We start from the raw sequence: 21,536 nt of genomic DNA, 5'->3' as shown, positions 1-21,536 counted from the left end.
AGCGTGCAATATGTCTCCTCATTGCTGTTCATATCCTTATCAGTAATAGTATTAGTAAAATTTAATCTCTTTTTGAGACCTCTATCGATCTAAAAATTTCAAATAGTAGCTGGTGTTTTTCGTGCGCCGTTGCCTTACTTTTCAAAGAAAAATCTACGAACAGATTTAAAATCGCGTAGCGTCGTCTAGCTCTTCGCTCTCTTGTGCCAGCACGGTCAATAGAACAAAGAGCTTCCATTCTTATCTTACTTGCGATCTATCGGCCGCTCACACTCAGACCAAAAGTAGTCACATAAACACAACGATCTTCATGAACCGTGCATAGTTACAGATACTACATTTTACAGGTATGCAATATTGTCTATTTCAGTTACGTAACTTTAATCGGATTATATTATTCGATCATGTTGACTATATTATAGGGCATATATATTATAATTGTGAAGCTGTTTTGAGGTTTGATCGTAAGAAGCTTACCGATTTCAGCACTTTGAAAGACCTAGAAGATAAATAGGCTTTAGCTCCTTACAGTGCACAATATCTATAATCGGTATCGGTATATATCCTTTTTAAGGATATATACCGATGCCAATCGTACCTGTATACTATTCCCGCACCTGCTAGACAGCATGCTATAACTTGAGGGGCGGTCGTCTTTGTACTTAGAAAATGTCTACTATACATTGTATGGTTATTGCATATTCATGTTAAGAGAAAAGCTAAATCCTAAAGAGGACACGGTTTATGAAACTATAACGGAAATCTTGAGTTCGTCCTTGTTTCCTTAATGCGTCGAAAATGATGAAGTTTTGTTGAAGCATTACTCATGACTGTTTTCTCCCGTCCTTTTATGTAATTCCTTTATGGAATATATCAGAAGCATTCGATTATAGAACGTCGACAAATTCTTTATTCAAAGAAGTCCGAAACATAATGTATACTGCAACAATTGCAAAGTCCTAAATAATTCTAGGATCATCGTGTTGACTATTAAAAGCTTTTGACATCAGCTTTGGCCAGTGTCCTAAAACCGTCCTTTGTGTCCTATTATTATCCCTAGTTGTTATAAATGTATGTATTTTAAGTGTTTAAGTGCTACCTTACTATACTAGATTGATTAAATAATTCGCTGTCAAAACTCCCTACTTCAAGGTCCTCTGACCAGCCGTTAATGTTTCAAGATTATTACATTGTAGAATTACATGAATCACCAATTCTTCCAGACACATTGTCTACTACATAGTTTACAAACAACCATTCGGTACAACCTAGGAGCTCCTTAACCACGCAGTTACAATTAAAGTTTAAATTCAGTATGTGCGCATGCGTATACCCGGGATTACATATTACAATTCATGGCATTGGAGGTAGACATTCAGTAAGCATGCCGCGCTGCTTATCAGATTTTAGTTAATCTGAGTTCCCAATCGTAATCTAAGCATAAACTATTGACCAGTTCTTATACGCCGAGCAATAGCTTTTTACCTATTACAATGACGACAATACTCGTGCGGCCTGCGGCATACTTATACACTTTTTCTGCTGTTTCAAATATTTGAAGCCATTGCATACTGGCTCTGAGACGTTTGTTAAGCCATTCGAAGACCCAGATTTAGTTTTGGGTTTGCCCCAAGCAGCCCAAGCCAGAAATTAGATACTCAAAAGATGATAAGCGCAAAACGAAAAAAAGAAGAAATTATTTCTTGAGTCTTCATCACTTCATTTTGCCTCGCCTTCACAGCCGTTTGCGCGTGCCCAAACCCAATCAACCTTCTGCTGTCTAAGTGAAGATGTAGAAAATCGACAAAACCTAAGGAAAATACGGGTATGGCCAGCGGCAGAAATTTGGGCAGGTGCGCGGCCGAACAGGTGAGCAGTCGTCCGGCAGGGAAAGTGACTAAAGGAACTCTGACGAACGTAAGAAAGTAAAGTAGAGGGGCCAGTTGTGGGCCAGACGAAGAAACTAGAAAGAACTTATTTACAAAACTATTTTGCTGCGTCGACATCCACTCCGACGAAAAAAGTATGTGCTCGAGGTGTCGGGAGAGGCATGATTCTCTGCTTTCCTCTGAAATGGAAAGCAAAGCAAAGCGGAATACTCAGTCTTATGTGAGGAGTCTAAGGGGATCGCATACCTCTCTGTGCGCGGAGCAATGGTACGGTGTGCATACTGCTTCAGGCAGAAAAGCAAGGCAAAAAAGGAGAATGAGAGAGCTAGCGATGCGCGTTGCTGCGACGGCTGCTAAGTCCTCAAGCGGGGTAGATCTATGTCGGGGCTTTGTACTTTACTGGGGCATAGCATGGCTCGTAGACTAACAGATGCAATTTTTCTGCAATATATCGCGAATGCCAGCGGCATTTCGACCGTCGAGGCGACGTGGAACATGGCTCGCCGAACGAAAGCCGCTCCGAGAATAAATAGGCCACCGCCCGAAGCGGCAACAAAAAAGCCACTAGCAGCATTATCTGCAGAAGGCAACTTGCCAACATCATAAAAAAAAAAAGAGGCATTGAGCGTTGCACTGGGCGAGTGCAGTGTAAGCTTTGACCGTTTGCTGGGTAACGAAACACGCAAAATGATGGCGAGAAACGCCGCTCGACGTTGTTGTTTCGCATGATATTTATAAAGAGGGCTTAGATCAATAGCTGCTGATGTTGCCGATAATAAAAAAGTAAAGTGACTTTTAGTAAATAGACAAACTATGAATATTCTAGTTAGGCGCTAGCCAGTATGTGTCGCACGTAGGAGAGGCGCGCTAAAATGAAAAATAGAAATTTTCGAACATTTTTACAGGTCGGCTCCCTTTATTCACGGGAAATGATTGATACACACTTGTTGTTGAGCGTTTGGCTAAGCACTTGGGACGTGAAACGACGCTAAAAATGCTGGAATAAACTGCAATGGAGCGCCAAACCTATAAAACCTGTCTCCTAACCACAACTAACTATGTGTATGTAAGCCACATATAGGTTAGAAGTATTCTATTTTTACTTAATCTGAGAAAAGATAAACATATCTTTCGAACTTGTATGGGCCTAGACATCTAAGTAGCAACAAAATGGATTCTTAGTTTACAATAACTATCTATTCTAGTATCTAATCTAATAACTACCCACTCTAGTTACGCTTCTAAATTTTGCTTTTGAGTAGACTACAAATAAAAAAAAATAGTTTCTATACAACATAAGCAAGATTATGTCGCAAAAGTTCAAATAAAAAGATCTGGGTCCCCATGTCTGCCCATTTATCTTTTTTTTTTTTCTTTGTTACCATCATTGAGTAAACTGATTTTGTCTACACTAGAAAACTTCTGAAGATAGCCGAAGTTGAAAGAAAGGTGACGTGACGGACACTGGTTGCTGAATATGCTCATAAGAAGTTAATTCGATTTCTCGTTGAACTGCGCTTCCAATGCAGGCACAATTGGTAATACAGATTACATATATATATATATATATATATATATATATATATATATAAAACCTGTCTTTCTTTCACAACCGCGGCATCATCGGCTAATTTGACCCGTAGCTCTAAATACCCAAAAACCATTTCCCATAATCTATTTTAGTCAACCCGTTTCATTTGGCCTCTGCTATGTACCTTCCCCTAAAGAATCCACGCCCACCTAGTAGTAGCCGAATTCGACATTGGATTTCTTTCTGTATAACATTGCGCCTTCACTTTGAATTTAGCTGCAAAAAGCGTTTAGATGAGCTTTGCCGAAGCTTAAAGCTTCAACAACTCGGCTTATCGAAGCACCAGACGAATCCCCGCGTCTCAAAGTACAAAAGTACAGACAAAGAGTAGACAAAGAGCAAAAAAGCAGACAAAGAGTACCCTTCTCAAGCATGGACGGGTTAAACTTTTAACTTCTTTTCAGTACACTTATTATTACCGGTGACCAGCCAGGACCCCCCATTTGATACGCTCTTATTACTGACCCGAAAGTGCCGTCCCAAGGAAAAAAACTAATTTCGACACAACAGGAAGCTCGAATTCCGATTGGCGTTGACGTGAAGTGCACAAAACGTTTTTGAACTCTGTAGCTTTTGACGTTCTCATTAGACCAAGCTCAAACCTCAAGGTGTTAGGTTTTTCCGCCAAATGCTCTTGGATTACATAGATTAACACTGCGTATAAATGAACCAATGCTGCTGTAATAAAGTTACCAATGCGACAAACTTCGCCTTCCATTGTATCTTTGCTAGAAATACATAAAAATAGAGTTTTAGTAGGTTGCTTAATCAGCTGCGCTCACCTAGTCCACATAAAATTACAAAATGTTTACGAACGAATGTTTTGAAAACACTTCTCGGCAATCTGAGCTCTTTCTCCTGAAAGCGGGTTGCAAGCTCCCCTTTAATCTCAATGATGCATTGATCTACCGCCTGGCAGTGCTACTAGATCAGCGCGGCCCGCTGGGATTTCTCATGATTCGCTGTTTGTTCTTAGTCCTCAAACTACTGCCCTTCGCCTATCCGACGCTGTAGCTCGTCGATTCGCTTCTTCATTTTGTTACTGTCAAATACGAGCTTATTTGCTTTGTTCGAATTTCGGGAGTACCCGCGAAATTTAAGCAGCGGCCGTAATAATGTTTATGGCTGGTTTGAAACGAGTGAAATTTCGCGAAATGCCATTACAGCTTCTGTTGGATTTGTAACGTGCTAGATCAATAAGGCAGTTTCCGTGATCTCATCTAAAATGCCCGAATGATGGTCCACAAATCAGGATATATATATATATATATAGTACACTCTACGCCGATATCTCGATGGCACAAGTGAAGTTTTCATACAATTTTGGACAAAAAAACTCAAAATATTAATACTCCTAGACAAAAATAAACAAAAATAGTTTTTCGCCATAATAATATCTACCAGGAAACTGAATGTATCGTGTGCAATCAATAAAACACGGTTGAAACTTCGATATTATATAAATTTAGCAGATCGAACGAAATCTTGCTGTGAATAACAAAAAGATTAACTTAAAGCATATTAATTTATAATAATAATTTATTAACTAATGTACTTCTCGACATGTCACTTAAGCCTGCGCTACGTCTCTTCTTTCCGCCATCTTATCAATAGTTTACTCTCTTTCGGGGCGAAAATATCCTATAAAAAGAGAACAGCAAAATAGCCTGTTGCATTTTGAACATCCCATCCGGTTTGAACGCTTGGCCAGTACGGTAAGATGAAAAGTATTTGCGGCAACTGTAGCGTTAAGGGAGTAGGCCAATCCTTTTCGCACGCATCCCTCCTTCGAAGCAGCGGTTTTTATATAGACGATTGTTCAAGAAAGCAAACTGAGATGGCCGAAAACACCTTTATTAACTGTAGCAGCCCAACGGCTTTGTTTCTTAAAACTGTAACGAAAGGCCTTTTTGGCCTAAGCGGTTTTAGCCGCCTGCTCGATCCTCTGCCTCCATGCAAACACCGTCTTGATTATGTCCACTCCCATTCTATTCTTCCACCATGTTAGCTTTATTATTTACAGTCATGGTTTGTCCTGTGACGACCTGCTTGCCTGGCGGTTTGGTTGTCTCAAAGAAGTCGATTTCCCCAGCGGGACTCCTGAGGTCTCAAACAAACTAGATATAGTGCCGATGGCGATCGCCACGTGCAGTTCTGCTTGAGGTGAACTAGCGGCACAGCACCAGCACACCTTGACAACTGATGACTTTAAGCTAAGAGACTCCATACCTCCATACCTCGACCTTTTCGCTAAATGTAAATAGGTATTCAAATCACAGGTGGCAAACTACAGTCGAATATGACTGGACGACTCATACAAGTTCCACTTATATTTTGCTTTGGCAAGCGCACAATATACCGCTAGATGGCGCATGTGTCGATGAAATGACAGTTCATTATATGGTACTCGAGCCTACCATGCCAACGAGGCATAACCTTGAGGAAAACATCTATTAGCGGAAAATGCTTGAAATCAACCACACATACACATGTATATATGTGACGTACATGCACATGCTGTGTACGCCATGTCCCAAGTCAAACATTGCTGTTGTTGTATAATGCAATTTTAACCCGGTGCAAATCAGCACTTGCCAGTAGTTCGCTAATTCGGAACCGCCTTACATTTTTCGTCTATAAAACATTATGGTTATTTTTTATAAGGCCGTAGTAACGACATACTCGGTAAAATGCTGGTCTATCATTTAAAGCGTTGCAGATTCTTTTTATAGGGATCTACTGGTAAATGACTGATCGTGCAGTCAGTTATAGGCAATCTGATTTCGACGGCTTTTAAAGTCTGTTGAATTGTATGACAGTACATACAGAAGCCATGGAAGATGGGATGCAGATACGGGAAAAGTTACCCCATCCAGAAAGCAACTTGTTGGTAAATCATTTAAAAAGATTGCATTTATTGTACTTGCCCCTGTTATTTATCTGCAGCGTGAAAGTATTGCAATGCATAAAAATTGAAGCACAAGTACTTCAGTCTTGGCACTATCTGAGACAAGTTTCAATAAAGGTAGCGTACGCAGTTTCAGCATTATGCAACCTGCGAAATTCGAGTAAAGCAGCCACTGATGTTTTACGTGGAGTCGCTAAAATAGAACAAGAAACGGCGAACTAAACTACTCCATTGAAAGGACTAAATGTGTTTAAAATATAAGATTACTTACCTAGTTAAGAGCGTCGAGCTCGTTTCTAGTAGTCTATATTTGTTTATCGCCATAATTATATGGTCTAGTCTTCTAGATTTTTCTTATAGACTTTTCATCTTTCTTGTACCATTTTTCTAGCACCATTTCCTGCGCAGAGTTTGCACCATATGGTGCCTTTAGCTCCGCAGAATGGTTGTTTGTGAACGGCGTGGGGTTTGCATACGTTTATGAATGATATGATTTGACATACAAGGTTGGCTGAGCTTTGTGGGACTGAACACTGACGTTTTTGTTCAACATTCGCCGGTCACTGCCATAGTCCAGCTTCAACTGTGGCCAACGGTGAAGAAAAACTCAAGTGTTTACATTCGTTAATATGCCTTCAGCTATTGTATTAACGATTTGTTCTTTGCGGTCCCTTCATGAGCGCCTAAAATGCAGGATGTGATAGTCAGTGGCGTTAAACCCAGAAAGATGTAAGAAGGTCTAAAATACGTAGCACGCCTGTCGTGCAGTGTACGACACCGTCTAAACACAGCATCTCGGAATAACCGCTTTTAAAGGAGAATTCGATTTTCGCTGCCTTTTCATCCGCTTTATGTAAACAGTGTCTACATCGGCAATTAGGTGAAGCGGAAATATTTTAGACAAGTTGATACATAGAAGACAGATGACCCATATGATTCTTATCAAGAAAGCCATGATGAAACAAAGGGCTTCGTAGTTTTTTTGGAGAAGCAACGAGTGGGTATCATCTGCCAAAGGAAATAGGCATTAATTCTCTATATAACGAAACAATTGAATATCAAGCACTGAATAAAAAAAGTCAATTTTTATATTTGAGGCCGTGTTTTTAAGTATCACCTACGCTACCTACCGGTGACGATTAAGCAAAAACTGTTCTTCTGGCATTTTCTGCTCGAAGACCATTGCCATTTCGCAGAAATGACACCGTCTAGAGAGCTCGTTTTCTTCATAATGGTATATGGTCATTTCTATGTAGGCTTATTCAATAACAAGTCATCTTTAAGCACGTTCAACACAAATTATGGTTCGATGCCTCAAATAATTTTTCGCTCAAACGAACGTTACGAACGCTGGCTTTCAGGCAGTGCTAGTTTGGTGGGCCGTTGTCGCGTTAACTTGCCAAATAAACAGAGCGCCTGGTACTTATCTTTAAATGCGTCAGCTTATCTCTTCAGGAAGTTTCTTGACTTCTCTGCTAGCGGCAAGAAGTAGGCAAGAAGAAAGGTATTTCAGCTTGTCCCCGTTCGCAATAACCGGTGCCTCTATAGTCGTTCAACCAATTATAGCGTTCGTTTGAAAAACTCTACAGCAGATCAGCTCCCCCCTATTGGATATATCGGGAAGCAGCAACTATTCGCTGGCCCAAAATAAGTAACATTATTTGATCTGAAAGAACTACATTTAGCTTCTGCACAACTTCGAAGTCCATGCCCCGCCAGAGCTTGGTGCCTTTGGTTCTAGCTGCAAATTGGCCCAGTTTGCGTAGGGATTCGGATCCACGAGTTCTTCTCGATCTGGCAAACAGGCCGGCCAGAGGAGAGCGCAAATAAACTGGGAAAAGGGCTAATACATGACTCTCCAGGGGCATATTGACTTTGACGACTTCCTAGCCAAACATGACCATTGCATACAGTACGCCTTGATGATAGCAATGATCTTGTTGCAACGGCTATTGCAGCTGCTGCTGTTGTTGATTGCGATGAAAGCATCATTAGCGACGGTTGATCTCTAAACAGCGGTTTATTTCAGTGACTATGCCGCCTGGTGACTGCACCCCTTTATAAATAAAAAATTGTGTGAACCGATGGAAAAATTGTATATATTAACGATACTGACTTGTTGCCTAAGAAAACGCTTTGTAAAGATCAAGCTGGCAGCAGTGTAACATCAGTACGCCTGGGTCTGCATCGTGCCAATCGTAGACGATCGATTAATCCAACAGTAAATTCAACAATATTTATTACTTGTACTCTGCAGACACATGTGACCTTATAGAACTAAATGTAACTTGCTCAAATTTACTATTTGTTCACTACACGGTTTTTCGTTCTTTATTTTGCTTTGGGCTTTCTCTATAGAGTTAAGCTTGCCCCTAATGGCAACGTGTACGAGGTGCTACCTAACCACGTAATGATGCCGTAGTTGAACGCGCACCTAAGCGTACGACAATACAGTAACTTTTTCTATATCGATGCGCGACGCGAGGATCGGTGTTTGTATAGTAAAGTATAGGTTAGGATCCCGCTTCATCGCATTTGGCCTAAAAAGGTTCATGTGAAAGGGGATGTACGTGTGTGCACATATGTCCCTATTACTGCGTGGCTTTGATACATACATCGTCTAATATAATAACAAGCAACTATAAGAGACCACATGAAGGATCACTATAGTACGTCAGGCACAGTTAAATTGATAAAAAAAAAAAAAAAAGAAGAACGTGCCTTTGTGTCTTGAATATCTACGTCGTTTCCGCAGCCATCGCATATGACTGATAGATGAGATACATCGCAAGCAGGCGGGATATTGGCCGTTGCGTGGGTAGCACCTGTGTTGTCAAATAGCAATCAAGCTCTATTGCCCGGAGCGATCAGGATGGTGGGCAATGGCGTTACGATGCATGGGATACAGGCCGTCTGCTCACCTCTAGAGGGGTTATGAATAGACGATAGCTGTCATAGCATTAGAAGCGACTTACAAGCTGCCAGGTTGGGCTAGAGGTAGAAGAGGCCGCTTAGCGATTGCCAGTATGCAAGTGGTCTATATTGGTCAACAAATCTAGCGCGTAGACAAGAACAGGCGCAAAGGGAAACCTTATGTCTACAAAACTAGAGGTTTCCAATACAGCGATGTAAGCATGAGCCTGTGACTTTCGTAAATCGCTTCTATTATTAGCCTTTGGTATAGCTATTTACTGGGTTTCAGGAGTCCATTGACTAATGCTAGCTAATTTAATACATTTCCAGTGAAATAAATTGATTTTCGGTAAATAGTTTTTAGCCTGAATCATCAAGTAATATCAATCATATATGATTACGTTGGTGAAAACTGGTCGGCATGTTCTTCCCTACTATCTAATCTCCGTAGTACTAGATGCATATAATTCAAAGACCAAGGCAAGGTTCGTGAAAAGCTTTAAAATAAGGTTAAAGAATAGTAAATAATTTTGTCTCAAAATTACTGCTGATTCATATGTTATTGAAAACAATCCCTGTATGAATGTTTTCATTACTTAGTGTTTAATCGAGATATATTTCCAAATCTGACAGTTGGCCCTCGGTTTCATGAGCGGTTTATCAGCAATGGCCGAAGTTTTCTTTCTTAAATAATAAACAAATTCTCCGTCCGTAATAAGTATTTAGGAGTCTTTCGCCGTTCGCGGTGTTCTAGCGAAGATGAATGCAAGGACGCATTGTAGCTTTTCTCTTAATATTTGTGGCCTTGTGTTATCTGCTGCGTGGCAACGATGAATTGGCTTAAAGGCTTGCGGCATTTGCCGCTTGAGATTCATCTGCGTCCTAGGTATGAACGGATGGGAATCAAAATGCGGGAGAGGCATGTAAGTGACTAAGTATGTAAGTAACAGAGCCCTCTCTCTCTATACGTTCACCCAACTCAATAACAAACTACTCTTCTTCCCAACTGAGCTTTGAACGTGAGAATTAGCAGAAGCCAGAAGTGAGAACTGAGCCAAGCCATAGAAAATGGCAGTCTCATAATCCTTTGCATAGATTGAAAACGGGTATCGTAGTTACAAGCTTCGCGATTAATGTAGGCTATAGGGGGCAATAGAGAACAAGAAATTATGATGTTTCCGAATCGTTCCAGATGTTGTCACCGCAAGCGGAGACTGCCAAGTAATTAAGGCTTTGTGTAGGTATGTATATTTATGTACATACAAGGGGCTGGGTGCGTTCGGCATAGAATTAAGACTTTTGTTTTGTGGGGAAGCGGGGAGGGGGTATTTAAGACTGAACGTACGCCAGAAAAAAACGGATGGAATGCGCCACAAAACAATTTCGTGCTTCAAAATTTGTGAATCAATAACCTGGTGCTATGTTAACCAGAACGGTAATAATTTTCACAGTCTATGACAAGAAATTTCGAAGAAGTTATACATTTAATATAGACGATATCTTTCCGATCCTACCAAGCGCATAGCATCACTTTTTCGGCACCGGTGTGGGTTTTATCAGAGACTATGATGGACATTTTTTCTTCTTGTTTATACATAATGGCTGTATGTGACCTACTTGTTACCGCCCCGATCAACCACTTTAAAAATGTCTCGATTTCATTGCGTTTCTGTAACGTTTCGATCGAGCAAATTCTTTTGCGTCGGCATTTAAACATAGAGCTTCATCCATAGCCAGCCTTCCCAAATAGTTTGAAAGCGTTTGGGACTGGATGTTTAATCCTTTGCCGACGGTTGCCCTATTTCCGGGGAGTCTCATCAATTTTTCCTAGAATTGCTCGCCCACAACGAGCAGCACCCTTCACAAGAAAAAAAATTCCAGAACTAAAGCGACAGGATCATTTTTGCGGACAAGGCATCTTGACTGTGGACAGCATACACTTTTGTATGGGCCTGGTATCTGAAAATTTGTACCTTTTTTCGTAATAAAATTGTAAACTAAAACGAAGACCTGCAGAAATTTCGCGTATCTTTGAAACATTCTATTTTATGTTTGAATATATTTCAACAATTTTCTGCAGAATTTCAGCTTTAAAATAACACCGCATCGACGATGCGGCTCATATGCGCCTAATGTATGTGACTGAACGGGCATCTAGTTAGAAAAATAGCTAATCATTTTTAGACTATTCAGTATGTATGTATCTATACATATAACACTACGGTAACGAATATCTGTATCTGCTTATGTAATCTGACAGATTATTAATGGGAGCTACTGCTGACAAGCTTTGACCTAATAAAATGAAAGCCTCAGAAAGGACGCGTATTTCGCGCCTTAATTACGTGTTTTAATTTGGCCTAAATAGTTTTTTTTTTTGATTAAGAAAAATCATAATTGGAAAGCATACTTCGCGGAAGGTTCCCCTCTCTTATATCAAACCAAAGATCAATATTCGGATTACTTTTTAGAGATACATGGGTTTCGTGAGCCCAAAAAACTAATATGTAGGGAATATTTTCTTTAAATAAAAATAGAAAAGGAGACTCTTTCAAGGAATTTAAGTCACAAAGCGTACAACTAAATTAAGCAGGAATAGTTTCCTTTAAACAAAAAAATATGTCTCGGAATATAAAACAGATTTTAATAAACCAAATATACATTTGTTAGATGATGATATGGGAGGTTCCGCGATCATTGCCTGTAGAATTGCCAATTTATCAACGTAAACTCGTGATTTATTCTAGAAAACACGCACGTTTCCTGCGGTGTAAATCTACGTATCCAGCTAATTATGTTGCGCAATCGACGCGGTATTTTTCTTTCTTTTTATATCTGCTTGGCTGTATTTTCTTACAGAAACGAAGACCCCATTGAGCGGCGCCGCAGCTCGAGCGGTCCGGTGGAAGCTTGTGGCGCCTGCGAAGGCGGTCCAGGTGGATCAAGCCCCTCAGGAGACCTTCTTGTATACTCGAAAGTTCTGACCCAACGAAGCAATATCATTACGCAAGCACAGCAAGGTTAGTATCCATGAAATATTTTAGCAGAATTGAATTTCATTCTTTTTTGTTATATACGAGTTACAAGCCTATGTTAGATAAGAGGCCATTGCGAAAATATATATATATATATATTGATGAAAGTTCTTATGTATTGTTTACCTTATTAGATCTGTGTAGATATAGATGTGAATACAATGAATCAAATGAAAAATGGAAATATTCCAAACGTCCCTGCGTTGTCAGTCCAATAGCTTTTAATGTTTGTTCCAAATCACACGATACATCGCATATACAACTTGAAGTGTTAGAGAATAAGCATTTGTAGAAGTCTCAGAATGCGCTCCCAGCGCCCTCGCTGCATCCACAGAATCACAGAATGCAGAAAAAAAAAAGTGGTCGTACCGGTGTTTTACCTATTTAGCTTTACTTTTCAACGAATTACCGTTCCCTCGTGAAGTGTGGCCGCATGGAATTTCGCAGCTACTGGGCTCCTTTATTTGATCACTGTATCTTTTGCTGCTCATGAACGCGAACCACTCAAAGTCTATTCCTGGGCTTTTTTGAATTAAGAGTTTTTATTTTGATACTACCCTCATGTTGCTATTGTGCACCTTGCTTCCCCTGCAAAATCCTGTCAAATGCAATTTCGTATACATAGTAGTGCCACAACAATGCTCTTTGGTTGTTTGGGAAAGATTTCTGTTTGCTCTTTTATTACTTGAGTTAAAGCAGCCCAAACTTAGACGCGCACGCTGAGTCTGTGCTTTCAATCGGGGTTTGTGAAGAAAATCGTAAAAAAGGCGAAACTACGTTTCAATGAACCACTGATAGGATTACACCGAAACCTCTCTACTAGAAGCAATTGCGTTTCGAAACTATTCATGTTACGTGCCATATGGCGCCGTAAAGAAACTGGGAAATCATATTTAAAAGGTATAGTATTTTTCTAATCCAAAGAAATCGGTTTACTACGTTCGCAAATCTTTTGCAAATCCTGCAAGTCTGATTCGTAGTATCTGTTGCATGTTATGCTATATGCTACAAGTAAAGCCAAGCGGACACGTTTGCCTAGCAAAAAAATCACTATCTAGAAACCTGTGTTTGAGAGCCGTCAAAGTGCCGTGAGAGGAAACATGTCCGTTAAACGTAGTGTTCAGCTTGTATGGTTTCCCTACATGAGAAGTCCGTGTTTTTGTGAAGTAAATAAATCATGCTATGACCGCCTCGCAAACATGTCCGGGGGGGGGGGGGGGGGGGGATTGATACACTTGACGCTTTGTTATGACATGGTTCGTATATGCATAACTACAAACATCAAAGAATATTCGGAATTGGTCACGTCACTTGTAATACACAGGACAACATAACGATAGTACTGGGTTACAGGCCAAATAAAGGTAGGACTAACCTAGGCCACTTCCTGCGCCATTACACATCACCCCTTTTTAGTAGAGAACTGTCACCATTAAGCGATATTAGACAGGTATTTAAAATACGTGAAATTTAATTAATCTAAACATATGATTATAGAATATCAACCTGGCAATAAGTAGGGAATTTTAAGTTACCGGAAAAAAATTAATTGCAGTAGAGAGAGAGAGAGAGAGAGAGAGTATCCAGGTGTAGAAGTAGCATAACTTTATACCCTCATCATGGGTAATATCAGTGCTTCAATATTTTTTGCTTGCCTTCTAATGAGGTCAATCCATTCTCACCGCGAACTTTCGTAATTTCTGCAATCGATCTTTGGCATGTAAGTGAATGACATAATGAGTTACATATTGCAACGAATAAGGTCCTATATATATATATATATATATACAGTGTAACAATCGTGACATACAGTTCTTAGAAGCGAGAATTCTTATTATCAGCTTTTCTAGAACGTTTCCGTATAAGTAAGAAATAAATAAACAGCTGCACCACTCGATATAAGTACTGTTATAGCATAAAACGCTTGAGAGCTCAGGATTGCGTCATCTGCTATTGCGTTTTCCACAAATATTTTCCTGTGGCGTTGAAAACTCGAGTTTCAGAACAAATAAAATAACGTTAGCGGAAATTCGGACAGACCTGACACCATTCGACAGGTATTTGCAGATCGGTTACGATAGGCCGTAACAGATCCGAACGCATTCAACCAAAACTAAAATGGCCCGTTGGATTTTGTAAGCTATTGAAGTGGTGCCTGTCATACATAAAACTGGGGGAGAAACGGCAATTAAACACACTATTTCAACACGTAATTCTCTTACAAGGCACAACTTTGCAATGAATATGACTGCCAGAACGAGATCACCACCATATTTATATCTGCTTGTGTGATAACTTTGTAGTACGGGCAGAACGTCTTCAGCAGTAGGAATGCTCAGAACTTCTGTAGCAATGGCAGTAAGATGACCATGACAGATTGATACTTCCGGGCACCGGATATGTATATAGAAGAAAAGCAGAATAGCAAAAGTGGCAAAGACGACGTCAAATGGTCTGAGGCTTCCGCCTGTTTAATTAGTCGGCCAGACATCGTTTTGACCTTCCGTCTAAGCAAGATGGCCACTTGTAGTCGCCCTTAGTTGAAGCAGTAGCCACCAGTCTAGAAGCCGAACAGCGATTCAACGAATGATTGAATGAGGTTGCTGCGCGATCCATGAACTATCAGTCTTAATAATATGCCTTTATATGCTTAATATGGTTTCATTGGTGAAACCTCAGTATGTGCCATTGAGCTGTATGTTTGCCTAAGTTGCAATGACTACCCGCCCAGCTTCTCGGTTTCATTTGAATTTGATAGCTGCACGTTAAGATGTTGATATTTTTTCGAGAGCTTCTATCTTTCCTTGGTGTGGGGACAGGTGTCGAAACTGCCCCTCGTCTGTTTCGACTCGTAAAGCTTATTATGGCTGCTCTTCGCCTTGTTAGCTTATTCATCGCTTCTTCCGCTGCTGTAATGTCATGGCAGCCTAAAGTTGAAGCTGTTTGTAGGTTGGGTAATAATCACATCACGTGCCAACTCCCATGGCTGTCTTCCTGAACATTTTGACATGGATGTTGCCGACGATCTCCATATATATATATATATATATATATATATGTATGTATGTGGAAATATATACACATGACTGTAATATGAAGTAAGAACAAAAGCAGCCATGTAAAAAAGGAAAATAGTTTCTTAAAGCGAACTTGAGCTAGGCGACACTGGACCCAAACTTATATGAAGTGCTTCTTAAAAGTGCTAGTAGAGATTGCGAATAATCTTCAAAGGCCAATGTCGTTTCTTAAAACACGCGGAGCATTTACCTAATGTACTGATAAAAAACTATATCTACCAATATGGATGTTACGATGTTAATCTCCTTCGCTATATGCGGAGATATATATGATATTTTAGAACTTGGCGAAGTGCCAAAAAACAGGGTGACGGAATGGCACAGGCTTAGGCAAGGTCTGCACTAACTATACTAAATTTATGTCTTTGACCATTAAATATGTTGAGCAATATTAAGTAAATAAGATTTAAAATAATATGTGTAGTTATGTATTTTAACAGAAATTGACTTCTGACGCTGCACGTGTTGCTTATCACGGCTTCTATGTTTTGAGCAGAATTCGTCTGCTGCACAGATACGTTCTGCATCATGTAAAGTAAACACATATATATATATATATACATATGGAGTTAGATGTTCAGTAAGTAATCGACGTTTTGTGTTGTGTTGTTTCTGTTGTAGAGGTAGATGGCTCGACTCAATCCCTGATGGCTGTCGCCAGTGAAGGTAAGAAAACTGAACTCGGAATATTAGATTGAACATTACAATGATGATTTCGATTGCTGCATTAAACAAATTACCTGAATACTATCTATATCTTTTTCATGCTTATCGTCAATCACTTCTTTCCCTCGGTTTCGTTCGTAAATCCTGTCTGCATATTTATTAGTTATCAATCTCATGGTATACGTCTAACATATGTTCAGGCACGGTGATATTTTTCATTTTTTTATATCGTTTGCGTTTTTTCTCTGTTATATACATGCTTCAACGAATCGCACATACATTACTGTTACTTTCACATTTACAAGTTGTGTTTAGTTGACAGTATGTTGAACTGAAATAGAAATAACATACCGAATACCAAACATTTAGCTTTCAAACGACGCTCCTGCTAGAATGCTACTTCACGTAAAAGCAAAACGCCTGCTCAGCTGAGACGCGTTCGCTTTCTCCCCCTGAATTTACATATTACGTCATGGTGAGTTTTGAGAAAACTCTGTAAGCTGCCCTGGAAGTACACACCCAGAGTGATTTCAAGCTTCATTAATTCTATTTGGATATATCATATCTGTTACTAACAAAAATGCTAAAAGGATAATATTTCTGTCTACAAATAGTTATTGTTACCTACTGAAGTATATCAAGCATTTCGGATGTGAACAAACAATTTTTTCTATTGAAAACTGCCCTCTTTTCCTCTGGTGTCGGAAAATAATAGAATATTATTTTCTAAATTGTTTGTTTTTTTCATGACAGAATGCGTAACAAGTATAGGTTTCTTGAGCTGTAGCAGATGTGAGATATTTATTGCTGACTAAAATATCAATGGCAAGATTCTTTGAGTGTGGTAACTTGGAGTTTACTAGGGGGGAGGCAAAATTTAGGCACTTGTTTGATCAAGGAATGCTTGGCAGAAACAAACTCGAGATTCTTCAAATTTCAGTACTTTATTTTGAGTAAAATGTTAGCCCACTTTAGACCAATTTTTCAAATAGTTGCGTTCGATTTAGGCTTAAGTACAAGTTTCATAGGTTGACCTACATCTTGTATTTGATAGCTTGTAGCGCACACGTAAAACGGTAGGTATGATCAAGGATTTCATACCCTAATTTTCCCTACGACAGAGGATTAGGAAGCAGTAAATTACAAAATTCGTTTCTGTCGTTTACTGTCGGTTCGTCGATGCTATGAACCGCTGTAGAGTGTTTCAGCTCCTGTACAATAACATTAGGTCCCTTATCTTCTGACAGCTTCGAAAGTTATCTCGTATTTGCGCTTTCTGCTAAAACCTTAGGTCTACCTAGCTGGCAATTAGTTTTTTTGCAAGTAGGGCATTTGATGGGCTTTACTTGTTTTCGCCCTCATAGATTCGTTTCAACATTGCCTCACTACGGCTTATACGGGTGACAGCGATGAAAACCCACATTGACAGTGACGAACTATTGGCAGTGACAGACAACTCAGCCCCTTGTTTCGGATGACCTAGAACTTTGGTAACTTCGTTAGATTTCACTGTAATAGCAGTAAATGTATTAATAGAGAAGGTTAGGCTATACTTTGAATTTTTTCATCGCAAGCCAATGAAAGAAGCTTTGTATATGAAGAGCCAGATTTTTGTCGCAGACGAGAATTGATTCTACCCGATTTCGGTCGATGTAAGTTAAAAAACCGTAAAAATTAGAAAATCGGCAACAGAGAACGTTCATGGAACATGAATTATAAATGTTAAGAAATTACTTGGTTATATTTGTCCACTGTAACACGTAACGCATTTTTACAATTCTGTGTTCATTCAATGGCTGCATTAGCTGAAGCTCTGCGTATAATGAACCAGTGTTTTTTTGTACTCGAGATAGACATTGGTAATTTCATATATTTCATTTACGAAATATAATAAAGCAAGATAAAACACAATAAATGTTTTTTCTTTTTCATTTACCTATGCGATAGCTCTCTGTTCACAAATGGGCAACCCAAGTTAAAAACCTGGGCTACAAAAGGAGAAATCTGAAATAAGAATAGTGCATGAAAAAATATGTTCGTAACATGGTTAACCTGATATGTCACTGTCGACAATCTGTTGAGACCTCTTTCATTTACTGAAGGGATCTTCCTTAGAGATGACGCGAATGCTTTCAGGAACGGGTGTCGCATTCGGCGGGCTGCTAGGTTGCAGGAAAAGCGGATAAAACTCCAGAGTGTTCCTGTTCAGTGCATCTTTGCTATGTTTGGTAATTTCATCTTCTTAAGAGGCTTCTTACCCTTAAACAGTGAGTCGTGCCAAACATGGAACCACGTTCTGTAGCATCTCATGATATTGTGGACCCTTTAGGCTGGCATCCTCGACCGTTCGTGACGGCGCCTTATAGATTCGTCACCTCAACCGTCTTGTATGACACTTCACAATGACAATGGGTTATACGTTTTTTGAAATTCAAATCCAGCATCGCCTTCTATGGCAGTCTACATACCAATGTGTCACGAAATAATCAGACATGACCAAAAATCAGAAAAAAGCAACGCGAGTTGGTACTCCACTTGACTGATTTTGTGCGAGACTATCGAATTCGGTACAAGGGCACGATGTTCTTATGTAACATCAAACCGTTTAGGTCTTCTTAAGAATATCGGAGAATGTTCGAGATGTTGTATATGTTAGCGGAAATTCGGCCTAGCGATATTACATATGAGAACGGATATATTTCACGGCATGTTAGAAGCTTCCGTTATTCAGTCTTCTTTAGTGACCTTATGATAGGGAGGAGACACTGGCTAGGTATATGGAGGTCAATTATACCCCAATGTTCGCCAGTGCTGCTAATCGCATATTGCGAATATATTAAGAACATTTACTGGGGTATGCAAAGACATTTTTTATTTGCAGTATACGGGTTTCTCAAATAAAACATTATCAAACTAGCATCTAGGACTCAAGCTTGTTTCTTTCTTCATATCGTTATATTATTCCATATCGCTACTCGATTTATATATATATACTCCAATAACTGACTATAACCTCTACTTAAAAAGCTGTGTGCCTATCTAACGAGATTCGAGCAAGTACTGTCTACTAATGCAGTCAGAAACATATTCGTCCGATGCAAATGGTCTATTTTTTAGCCTTTTTTTCTGTAGACTAATTGGATACTTATTTTTCTACACTGTTTTCTTGTTTTCAGAATCTGGCCGCAAGGGGCGTAACTCTTGGTCCCTTCTACGAATCGTAAGTTTGATATTGGTACGGACATTTTGACTCTCAATTTAGCTGTGCTTCGCGGTCGCGTGCCTATCCGTCTCCTACCTGACTCTATCTCTTCCTCGGACCCTCCGTTGCGATATAACATTCTGTCTTAGTTCTCTGCCTGTATTTACGCAGGTTTGACATTCACAAAATAAAAGCGCTAAACTAGCTACATTCGAAATATTTATGAATTCTTTTGAATTCGATAATTCAAAAATTGGTACTTTCGTAAAATTAGAAGCGCGTTTTAGACTTCAATATGAACAATCTTTTGACGGGCCCTTTGAATACGCCATTTAATGGATGGACGGTACAAAGTCAATGTTTTTAATACGAGTTCCTCTTCCGTGTCGGGGAACGGTCCGTATTTATTTCGCAAGCTATCGTTCACTTTATTCAAATTAGGCATATATGTAAACAAAGTACTAACTTTAATTGGACAACTTTATTTCACCGGTGGAAAACCAAACAGGCGGAAACATTGTCAGCGCTTTCCCACGCTGACGGAATCCGAAAAAATACGGTGAGAACATAAGGGACCTAAAACATGTACCCCTTCGCGCGAGTTAGTGCGCCACTCCGCCAGCGTGAGTGCCGCCTGTATATTTCAGTCAATGACTGCTGATGTTTAATTTCTTAATCGCTATCACCAATTTGAAATTCGTTAATACAAGATAGTAGTTTTTTTTTTGTCTCCTCATCCTTCGGTTTTCAAGTATTGTGCAAACTGTGTATCACAAACGATCTCGTTTTTAAATGTGTCCTCTAAACCTGAAAAAAGGTTAAAGCACGTTTAGTTAGTACAACTAAAATGCTGAGCGGCCGTTCACGCCCTGCGGTTACCGTCTGAAAACTGTCGATCCTACTTAATGTGGGCCTATCCTCTTTTCACACGCTAACACATGACAACTACAGAAAATCGTTCAAGCATTCGCTTATGGATCGTAACGTTCTCGCGTATTGTGGCATACAATCGTAGGCTGTTTACTAACACCGACGGTTGTATGAGCGACATTAACAGTTAGGCTAAATTTGTTGGGAAATCGTCAAGCTGTTTCAACAAAGGCTTGTGACTATTGCCGATCATAAAGTTCTTCAAATCCTTTGAACTCGCACTAGTTTGAAGTACTGGAATTTTAAAGCATGGCGAGGTGTATGGAGTGTTTCCATCATTTTCATAGCAACGTGCCACCCCAACAAGCGGAATCAATTAAGCGTGGGGAAAAGGCAGCAAGGCTTCGGCGATACCATCAGCAGACGATAGTCAGCTAGCATAGAATCGCAATTATTATCGAGTGTTCCTTTACACTCATGGGTATTGTATCTGTACATAATTTTAGTTCAAAGCATGCCCGGCGCGCTAATCATTTCCGTAGAAAACTTCTTTTCTCTACGAAAAAAGCAAGGCAGTATTTAGTAGCTGCGTGTACCGACAGTGCTTAAATTGTATTAGTAAAGCAATCGTCGAGGCGACCATTTCCCGAATCTGACCAGATAAAGTATTTTACAGATAGTTCCAGTTGAAGGATTGCATTGAGCAGTCGTGAAGTCGCGCTCACGCTCCGTTAAATGTATTTCTATTAATTATATGTAAATGGTTGTGGAGCCGCACAAGCATCGCGGTCATATCGGTGAAATTTCTGTTATTTGCAGTTTTAAAATGATGATTTTACGATGAGATCCCTTTTTAACATTTCCGAGTAGATTTTATGTTTGGAATAACTTTATCATGTTTGCCTCATTCTATTCAGCTGTACTTTCCACATACCTTCAAGCGCACGCTATTTAGATACTATATAATTGATGTTGCTTCGAGTGAAGGATATTTAACGAAGATAAACAATACCAGCCAATATGCATTATCCATTGCGCCCTCTGGTGCACCTTCAATGAAACGTTTGTGCATGAACAAAATGAAATCTGTATCTCTGAACAAGGAAAATAATTTTTGTGATAAGGACAATTTTTTCGTATTTTGTGTGCGTTTCTCTAACTGGCTTAATCGTAGCTTCTTAATAACTTGTTATTTTTGCCACTTTTTTGTTTTGATGGCATTGCTTAGTTGAGAAATTGCGTTTATGAAAGCGTAAAAAATAAAAAAAACTTACCTATATACGTCGTTACTTACGAAAAAAAATTAAATACGTTCTCATATGATTATATATATATATATAAATGTATATAAAAAATGTATTTATATATATATATAAATGTATATA

General features: G+C 39.4%; 1 protein-coding gene across 1 annotated transcript in view; it reads left to right on the top strand.

Annotated features, from left to right (window-relative positions):
• Window positions 1–21,536, top strand: part of LOC111273815 (uncharacterized) — a gene marked incomplete at its 5' end in the record, with an annotated part of 63,603 nt that overhangs the window by 11,382 nt on the left and 30,685 nt on the right. The window contains 3 exon segments of the mRNA XM_022855785.1: window positions 12,161–12,321; window positions 16,035–16,079; window positions 19,256–19,299. Of these exon segments, the coding sequence (XP_022711520.1) occupies window positions 12,161–12,321; window positions 16,035–16,079; window positions 19,256–19,299 (250 nt within the window).

The sequence above is a fragment of the Varroa jacobsoni genome, unplaced genomic scaffold (genome assembly GCF_002532875.2).
Source record: "Varroa jacobsoni isolate VJ856 unplaced genomic scaffold, vjacob_1.0 scaffold_228, whole genome shotgun sequence".
In the NCBI taxonomy this organism is placed as follows: domain Eukaryota; kingdom Metazoa; phylum Arthropoda; class Arachnida; order Mesostigmata; family Varroidae; genus Varroa; species Varroa jacobsoni.
The sequence above is the reverse complement of the archived record's forward strand: the minus strand, read 5'-3'. Positions and strand labels throughout refer to the sequence as shown.